This window comes from Leuresthes tenuis, unplaced genomic scaffold (genome assembly GCF_036924035.1).
Source record: "Leuresthes tenuis unplaced genomic scaffold, fLeuTen1.0.hap1 SCAF_18, whole genome shotgun sequence".
NCBI lineage: Eukaryota > Metazoa > Chordata > Actinopteri > Atheriniformes > Atherinopsidae > Leuresthes > Leuresthes tenuis.
The window spans coordinates 16,669,437-16,679,229 of record NW_027325372.1 but is presented as its reverse complement, the minus strand read 5'-3'; the positions used below and the strand labels follow the sequence as shown (position 1 = coordinate 16,679,229).

The following is a 9,793-nucleotide window of genomic DNA, read 5'->3' as shown; positions in this document are numbered from 1 at the left end:
TCTAAAAAGCAAATGCTTGTGTTTAAAAAGCTAGAACTATTTGAATTTAGGCATTTTACCTAGTTGACTAACAGTTGAAATAACAGTCACAGCTGTGTCAGTCCTATTTCGTACCCACAACCCTCGTGTAATAGCTTCTTCTCTTCTAAACAACAGCAGTATTATGTGACGTTATCATATATCATCTCTCTGTTCTGCTCTGCTGCTCCACCTCTCGTTCCTTATCTCCTAATCTGCTGTTTCCACAACACAATACTTACAGGTAGTCTCACTTCAAATTGATCATTAACTGTAACCAAACCAGATACAGCAAAGGAAACATCCATGCATGCAGGCAGAGAAAGAAATCTGCACAATGAATGTTAGCCTCTTCACCCTGGTACCACGTCTTTAACTACACTGAGTTCTGCAGGATAAAAGTCACGAGACTGAGAGTGTAACTGTCCACTGAAACAGAAAAGTATCTGAAGAATGTATGAAGGAAACCCAGCAATCCTGTCGAGAGATATTAGAGCAATGTCTGGAATTGCGAAAAGCAATTTTCTCTGTTTCTGTTTTTGTATCTGGCAACAGTTGACTCTCTCACATAACATACTACACAAATCAACCCTTTTTCCTCAGTGACTGGAGCACACAAGCAGGAAGGCATAAAGGTCGCAGAAGTGGATGGAAAAAGATATCTTAGCTGCTTTACAAGTTGGTGGTCTGAAATCCAGCTCAATAATATTCGTTATCTAAATGTTTGAAATGGTTTCCATGGCTTTAATAGTTATTGCAAATACATTAAGTGACTGTAATTGTAAAACTGCTAATTGAAATTCACTTATTCAATTATTGATAGCATGTTTTAATAATGAACTGTCCAGGGTGTATCATCTCTCTCCCCCTCGACCCTGAGTTGGATTAAACGGGTTTAGAAAAAGGATGAATCGACATTTTTGATGATAGCATTCCAAAAAAGTTGGGACACAAACACTATTTTTGGATTTGCAAATCTTTTGAACCTTATAATTTTTTATTTAATGCTGGCAACAAGATTAAGGAAAGTGTAGATGAGGGCAAATTTACCACAGTTGTTGAATCACCTCTTCTTCGAACAAGTGTTTTTTTTAAATAAGTGTTTCCTTCAGTAGGATTTTCTCTGCTTATAATACACCAAATCTTTTAAATGGGTGGCAGGAATCGACAAGTGCCATGAGTGCTATTACATCCCTTTCCGACTTTTGAACTGTGAGCTGAAACCAAGCCATAGTTTTCATTCTCCATTTCAGCAAGGAGGATAAAGTTATTTTTTCGATAAAGAATTCAAATTTTGATTCATCAGCCCACAGCTGACAGTTGTATACCTACAGGAACCACATGGTAGAGATTTAACTTCTACTTGTGGTTGCAGCAACAAACTGTGTTGTCTAAAAGGGATTTTGGAGTGTGTTCTAGAGGCCCTACAGTGACTCCTACAGAATCAGATCTGCCCAAACATCACAGCCCTTCACTATTGGTTTTCAGCCGTGTGTTTTGGAATAGAGATTTTTCCTGATTTTTCAATCTTCTGGTCATATAATATCATATTTTATTTTGAAATGCTTTACAACTGTGTTTTGAGAAATGTTATTCTCATGATATTTATCTATTTGCCCTCTCAGTAGTATACACCTCTTGTTAGCTGCTTGTACTTCTTGAAAATCAATGAAAATATGAACATTTTCATCATTTATTTTTTTTGGTTTGTTTGTAGTATGTAATGTCTATGTAATCTCTGCAGACTTTAGATGTGCAGCCAACAGTGGGTTCTGGCATTTGCTTTTAAACACAGACATATCATCGGATTCCCTGAGCCTTTTCACAATGCAATGCACTGTAGACGTTGAAAGATCTTTGTAATAATGCACTGAGATTTTTTCTTTTCTTTTTTTTAACTATGTTTCTCTGATGGAGTTTGGCACAGAGTGAGGAGCCACAACTCATCCTTGCTTCGAAAGACAAAGAGTTTGCTGGATACTCCTTTTATACCCAATCCTGGCACCCTCACCTGTCACCGGTTCATCTGCACATTGTAGAATCCTCCAAAAAAGGTGTTACTTGTAATTCTATTTTTGCATCTCTCCCAACTTTTTTGTAAGTGTGTTGCTGGCATCTAATTTCTGGATTTGTTTATATTTTCTAAATGCAATAAATATTGTCTTAATATTTTTCTCTGTAGATGTACCTGTTAAATATTGTAACCAAGGCCATAGGTCGTAACAAACTGAAACACACCGAACAAAGTGACGTTACTCATTCAAGCATGCATAAATATTTATTAGAACTCATAGAGTTCACAGTACGTGTGCCTGTGTTTGCTGATGTGATGTGATGACGGAAATGTGTTCATGCATCATGCGCCAAGTGTATATGAGTGGAGTAAGTTGTTGTGAAAAGATAAACCTGAAAATCCGTTTTTGTCATTGTGCAGTATTGGCCAACAGGTTAAACAAAGGTGTGCTAATCATGGGAAAGAAAGCAGGAAGGCAGCCAGTTGGACTGGTAGAGTCAGCTTGGAAAAGAACAAACTCAGTGAAGGAAGTGAGTGTGTACTGTATCTAAGGATGGTTACGACACAAACAAAAATCTGGTTTACTCGTCCTCTTCTGTGTTACACAAACCTTTATGGGCCTTATAAACAAAAGTTACTTTGCAGCATTGTTTTGGGTCAGAACTGAAGGTTACCTGATTCCAACTGCTCAGGAATTGTTCTAACAAAACAAATAAATGGTTGTCTTATCCAAAGGTTTTGGGTGGAGCCGACCAAGTTCTATCTGAATGGAATGAGTTTCGATCTATTTCATCTATGTTTATTTTGAGGATTGCATTGTTAGGCTGTTGTGCCGCTGCGCTTTTTGGAAATATGAAACAGTGAGTAAAGTGCAGCTGAGCGTCACCTGTGATTAGTGCAGGTAGCAAAGGTGAAAAAAAACCCACAGGAATGTTGAAAGGAATCTAACAGTTACACGCCATGTTCTATGTTTCTGGTGTGTCTTTGTTCAGTGCTATTCTTGTAACAGGCATACAGACAATGAAACACAATTAGACGTGCAGACACACAGATATAAACTCACAGAGATTTGCAAAATCCTTATGGCGACCAAACTCTCAAAATTGTGTTTTACTTCTTATTTCAACAGCTGAATGTTTTAGCTTGGTTGTGTCACAGTGAACTGATCTTAGTAGTGGCCAAGATAAGAGCTGTTTGAATTCTGTAAATGCTAAGAAGAGGAGCTCCAATTCTTCCTTAATTATCTCATTTAGCATTGAATACACTAAACCATTCTTTTTGAGACAAAGGAGATCTTTGACGTTCACTATTTGACCGGACCGAATGTGTGCGTGAAGCTAGAGAAACAAATTTACCAGTCTGGGCCTTTTATTGACAACCTTTCAGTGTGTAAGCTGTTCTTGTGAATGCATTTCTCAATTATCCTATATTTGTAAGGCTACAGTAGCTACTGTTTTAGTTTATAAACCATGAAGACAGTGCAACCCTTAATTTCAAAGTGGTACCGCACACAGAAACAGGTCTCATTTCTTTATCCAAAATGTGTAGTATTCAGAAAAGTAGCCTGTCAAGTACAGATATGGTTCTTAAGGTGATTACTCTGGAACTTTGTTTATAATTGTACCTTGGAAAACCTTAAGGGATAGGCAAATAGTAAAAGTGAATTATAATGTTAATTCTAACTATTAAACTCATTGGCAGATAATAGGTTTTGTTGTTTAGTAAGTTTGTTTAATCAGTCACAGTTTAATTCCTCAACCTTCCATAGTAGCTATTACTAATCTTACAATTTTACCATTTTCTTAACAAGCATTTTAACAGTTTCATGTGTGTCTGTTTTGGCACAATTCATGTTGCCTCATGATAAAATTTTGATCAAGATGTTTATTTCCTGAGCCTGCACAGTAGCGTAGCCATTACCGTGGCTGTCTTATCAGGACAATCCTGGTTCAAATCTTTGCTTGGACTTTTCTGTGTGGAGCTAAAATGCACTTCTTGTACTCTGGCTTCCTCCCACTGTCTAAAAACACGCATATTAAAGGTCAAGTGCTTATTCTAAATTGGTGATAGTTCTGAGACGGACAGGCGACCTGTCCAGGGTGTACCTCACCTCTAACTGAATGACTGCAGGAATAAGCCTCAGCTTGCCTGTGATCCTGAGAAGGAGAGAATATAGAAAATGGATGATAGAAGAAAGGTTTTCCTTTCTTCTTTTAAAAAAAAATGTATCCAAGAAAACAAACTTTTCTGCTTTTGTACCAGCAAAGTGTAGAGTTCAGTTTTATCATCGTATCTAAGTCAGAGAATTAGTGAATAATCTCATTTCTACACTTTTCTCAAAACACATTATTCTGAAGGTGCACAAGTAGTTGGACGTTGACCATATCGACTACATGACACTGAATATCTGAGGAAATAGTACAAAATTGTTGCAATCTTCTCTCCATGGTCAGGATTTTGATTTATGGTGGAGGTCCTGTTTCATTCTTATCATCACAGGTTTGAGATTAGTCAAAAGTTGAATGATCTCGATGAAAGTGTCTTTGCATTATTCGTAACTCGTTCAAATGACGTCTCCTGGATGTGACGTTTTGCTGTCATAAGCTGTTTCTCTGTCTTTGGAATCTATGAATGGTTTGTCTGGGTTGTTGCCAACAGAGGAAGACCTAAAGAAACCAAGAGGATTCTTTGAATCTCATTTTTCCAAAGAGAGAATGAAAGCTGACGTCGCATACCAGAGGGACTTCCTCAACTCCCATCTGCATTCCATTTGAAACTCTGTGGAGATATTATCTCACTCTGATGCACAGAGAGTTTCATGTCACTGTGTTTTAGCCTTCCTGTGCAGACACACAGCTAAGCATGGATGCACCAGAGTAAAAGCTTAAACATTGTTGGTGACACTTGATATTACAGGGTTAGAATCTCATTTTGTCTGTAGAGTAACACTAAAAGTACATAGTTTTCAAAATGTGTAATGATCCAAAAACTTAATAAAGTTTGTTGAAAGTGAGACAGCAATGATGGCGACACTCAACATAGCTTCAATGCACAGTACAGATCATTTTCATGTTTGATCAAATGACTGCTGAATGCTTCCTGACTGCTGGTTGGATCTGCAAACCCTGCAAACCCTTAATCATTCTCACAAAATAATATTAAAGCTGTGAACTTTTGTAAAAAAAAAAAAAAAAAAGATTGAATAACATTGAACAGAGGGCTTTACTGGAAGCCATTGTATGTAACCTGATGTAAACCCAGTGCGCATACAGAACAATCATTCAAAACAACTGCCCAATGCTCATAGTTAATTAACCACAAGATGGAGCCAAAAAGATGATTACTGAGCTGGAAATGTTACATTTTTTTTTATTAGATGGAGGCAGCAAAGAAACCTCACAAACCCTCTTTAGAGTGGGTTTTCACTTCTAAACTTCACCAGAACAGACAAGTAACAGTAACACTTTGCTGCAAACTGCTCAACGACACTGGATGATTTAATACATTTACCAGTAAAAAGCTTATAATCTAACATTTACGGTGATTGAAACAAAAAGCATAAAGACCAACAAGGAGGCATTTTTTAAGAATCCTTTATCAAGGCAGAATAAAAATCAATTTAATAGAAATCTATCAAACCCACTGCTGTGAACGTGAACAAGGTAACATAAACATGTTCATGTGTTGAACCTCAATGTGTAATGAACTTGTTGCTTCCGTATTTTCGGGAAAAAATTAACGCTAAATTATTTTCTAGTTATTTTTTCTAATGTATTATTCTTTAAGGTACTCGATGTAAAGTTCAAATGCCAATTGTCAAGAAGAGGGCGCTAATGCAACAAATGGAATACCCGGCGTCTCACCGAAGAAGTCACCAGCTGCAGTAAAACTTCGACGAGGAAGAAGACATTATTTGTGTCATGTAATCATAACAGGACAAAGGTTATCACGAACATATTGGAGAACACTATGACCAGCATTTGACAGGAATTCGGTGTCGTCTTAATAGGTAAGAAAAATAGTAAGTGTTAGGTCTGAGCTCAAGAACAAACCGGGCTGAGCCTAACGTTTAGTGGTGTGCGGTTTTAGCTAGTTAGCTAACTTCAGATGAGGTCACACCAAACTCTGTCTAAAATAATCACAGTTATACATCATGTCGCTTTTTGGACAACCTACAGCGTTTGAAATGGGTCTTCGTCCAGAGTCTATCGTCGTCGTATTTCAATAGGAAACTCGGCGGGTAGCAGAGTTGATTATCAACGATGCTAAGATCAGGGGAACAGTTCATGATGCCAGCAGGTGGTACTTGCCTGGTATGAACATCAAATCGTGTAGATTTGAGGCTCATCGGATGGATAAGCAGCTGTAGGGAAAATGTTAACGTAAGCACTGCCAGCTCGTGACAGCAAGCGTTTGTGACGGTTTTCAGTTTTTACAGTTGTCACGTGTTCTCTGTTCTGACAGTAGACCCAGGTCGCGATGAGCGTCCCCTGTTTCATCATCGCCGCTTCACGGAGCTTCAGCCTTCCGAGTGCTGCCGCCGGTCTGCTGCGCAGGCGGCTTCAGGACCCGAGCTCTGCCACGAGGTGAGTTTTGTCTGGTCTTCCAGTCAGCTCTACTTTTGTGGTAAATTACATAATGACAACATGGGGACGTACATTTGGACTTTATTAGAGGGTTAACGGTAATGTGTTTCACGCTAATGAGTCACAGTAACTGGCCCTTTAAGATTCTTTCCCTCTGTCACTCAGCACAATATAATTGACTTTTCCCATAGCTCCTCACTCGTTACATATCAGAGCATTTGACACATCGAGCAAGTGACCTTACTGTCTCCTCCTTAGCAGGAAAATGTCATCCAAAAGACAAATGGACCACCTAGAGAGAACAGCCAGCAACTACAGACAAAATGTAAGTTTGCAATTTGTAGCTTAAGTTGACCGCATTTGTTAAGTTTTCAACTTCTTAAAGACACTGCCTTCAAATTCTGCTGCTTTTCTTAAGAGTATGAACCCAATTCTAAAGTCTTCTGTGTTGCTGTGTCTTTGATAATGTAGGCTCTGTACCCAGCTCAAGTGTGTGGAATCATGAATGAGTCTGAGACGGTTAAAAGATTGAGAATAGCTGTACATCCAGACTTCATCTTCAAAGCAGGACAGTGGTGAGTAGACACTCTTCAAGTTTTCACTCGGTCTTTAAACATTCTTGTCAGTGTAGCTAATTAATTACCTCTACTTTGCTGTCAAATAATCAGTTTTGTGCCTCCATCCCATTCATATTCCCAAGATACAACATTTTTTACCAATGAAACAAATAGCCACCAGAGCTGAGGAGTTTGGGGAATTTCTACCCATCAGAAACCACAAAAGCTAACTACATTAGCAGCTACATTAAGATATAACACTCTGGTTTGCAGTTGTGCTTGGCCTCATCCTCTGGAAAGCAATCCAGGTGATTCTACTGACATCTGGTTCATTTTATTGCTTGAAGTGCTCAAAGCCACCACATGATGGCAGTATTGTGTCAGATTCATCTGCCTGAGCATGAACTTATTGTTAACATGACTTTTACAGTAAACGTGATTCCTCGCAGTTGGTACAATGTTTTTTTCTGCTAAAGGAAGTATCAGAGCTTTTTGATAAGGTGAAATATTGTAATAAAATTGCATCAAAGGGATGTAATTGCTACACAAACGGCTTAGTAAGCTTAGGATCACTTGTATACTGGCGACTGGCTGGATAGAGAGATAGAGAGACTTATTGTTTGACTGATGCATAACATTGTAAGATAAATTACCCTTTCAGACTAACTTCAGCCGATTCTTAAAGTAAGTATAGCAGGTTAAGTATGTTTTGGATGAAGGCAGAGTTTTATTTTTTCCCCGAGCCCGAGGTTTGTGAGATGTGCTTGCCAGTTTTAATCAGCGTACACATGCAGTGTGCACATGAGGCCATATTGTTGGTGGGCGGCAGTGAAGCAGCCAGTCGCCCTGCTCCGACTGCTAATGAATGCAAATGGATGGAAATTCACAAGTTTGTGTTTTTCCGAAAAAGAACGGCCCAGTCCTTCATCTCTAGGTGTTGGAGGAAGAAAAGTAGGTGGAGGTGGAAGGAACATATGTGCGCTTTCACTGCAGAGCCGTGTTTATGATGCCTCAGAGGCTTGTGGAGTCGGTGTCTCTTTAGTCGAACAGTGGCTCACTGTGCTTGTGAAACAGAAGTCCAGCTGGTTTTCATTGCAGCTCCGTTATGTGGAAGACTGGATGCTGCGGTTTGAATGAACTAACTTATAAGTAGCTCCTCATTGAGTTTGGTTTTGTTTTTTTTGGTTTCTGGAACTAGCCTCAAGTCTCACTGAGGTCAGAAGGTAATACTCTACCCTCATTCAGCCAGTTCAGTTTGAACAGCTGAGGCACATGTGGTATCAGAAACGATGTTTGGCCGGGTCTATGACAAGATGACATGAGTTGCTATATTTAACGGTAGCATCAGACACAATAACTAAATGCTAAACATACTCAGTTTATAGTGAAGAGGTTTTCAAGCAGTGTACCAACTCGTGTGATGAATCAGCTGGCCGATTCATTAAATGTCCTATTTCGTGGTTTGGTTGGTTTCAGGGTGGATTTCTTCATCCCAGGAGTGGATAAGGTGGGAGGTTTCTCCATGTGCTCCGGCCCGGGTTTGCTGCAGCAGGAAGGGGTCATTGAACTGGCCGTTAAATACACCAAACACCCCCCAGCACACTGGGTCCACACTATGGTGAGTGGGGTTGATATCATGATATACAGACGCTGTTTCTCAGGTAAAATGTGTTCATCGATTTCAGAGAAGTGTGTTTACATATGAGACGTTGGAAAAAAGAACAAGTGGAGCAGACGGTGTAGTGCTGCGACCACATTAAAGCCACACTCTGCCTTGCTGTTCGAGAAGTATTCGGATTAATTTTAAAGCCAAAAGTTGTCTTTTTAAAAAAAAAAAAAAGAAATGAAATAAAATGAAATAAAATAAAAAAAGATTAACTTTTCGATCACGCTCCAAATCCATTTCTCAGAATCTCCAGTGGGAGGGAGTTCAGAAATGAAGGTCGCACCGAATAGTTCATTTGGGTGTGTGCGAATGTGCGAGTGCCAGAAACTCTCAGCCCACAGTAGAGTTGAGCTGCAATTACAGATGAACTAAGCTGAACAAAATCAATTACAGTTTAACAAAAACTGATTTGTTTTTGTTTCTCTTGTGACGTGTAAATGGGCTTACTAACGCTTTACATACCCATACCCATACCCATACCCACGCACGCACATGAAAAGCCATCTCAGAGACATTATTGGCACTCCTTTCCAGAACAATCAGTCACACTTCGTGTAAAACAAACAGCCACCTTAAGCTTGCATATGCCGTACCTCTGTTCCAGCCTTTTGTTAGCAGAATGACAAAGTCTCACGCAGGTACGTTGTGCTGAATGGGATGACAAACTCAAACTATGTGCAACAGTGTGTCATTCAATAATCCAAAGATTTTTGTATGCGTGTTCCACAGAGAAGAAAAGAAAACCGAATCGGTTTGTTCACAGCAAGCTAATCTTCACAGCTGAGGCATTCCGAATGCTGCAGGCTGGAAAACTAGATACCCAACACTCATATTCCCTTTTAATATAAGTCCACATCATCATCATCGGTGAAACTAGACTCGATTTATCTCCCAAATCAAGGTGATATGCTGTAGTAGTGTCTTCACACCTCATGCTGTTTTATTCAGGACT

At 39.3% G+C, this 9,793-nt stretch overlaps 1 protein-coding gene across 3 annotated transcripts in view; it reads left to right on the top strand.

The window, feature by feature from the left end:
• Nucleotides 1–5,897: 5,897 nt before the first annotated feature.
• Nucleotides 5,898–9,793, top strand: part of oxnad1 (oxidoreductase NAD-binding domain containing 1) — a 6,891-nt gene continuing 2,995 nt past the window's right edge. The window contains exons 1-5 of one of the 3 annotated variants that reach the window (XM_072370379.1): nt 5,898–6,041; nt 6,501–6,618; nt 6,877–6,943; nt 7,090–7,193; nt 8,652–8,793. In XM_072370379.1, the coding sequence (XP_072226480.1) occupies nt 6,512–6,618; nt 6,877–6,943; nt 7,090–7,193; nt 8,652–8,793 (420 nt within the window). In that variant the 5' untranslated portion in view covers nt 5,898–6,041; nt 6,501–6,511. Of the gene's footprint in view, nt 6,042–6,496; nt 6,619–6,876; nt 6,944–7,089; nt 7,194–8,651; nt 8,794–9,793 lie in introns of all 3 variants that reach the window. The other 2 variants (XM_072370380.1, XM_072370378.1) reach the window with 2 other exon arrangements.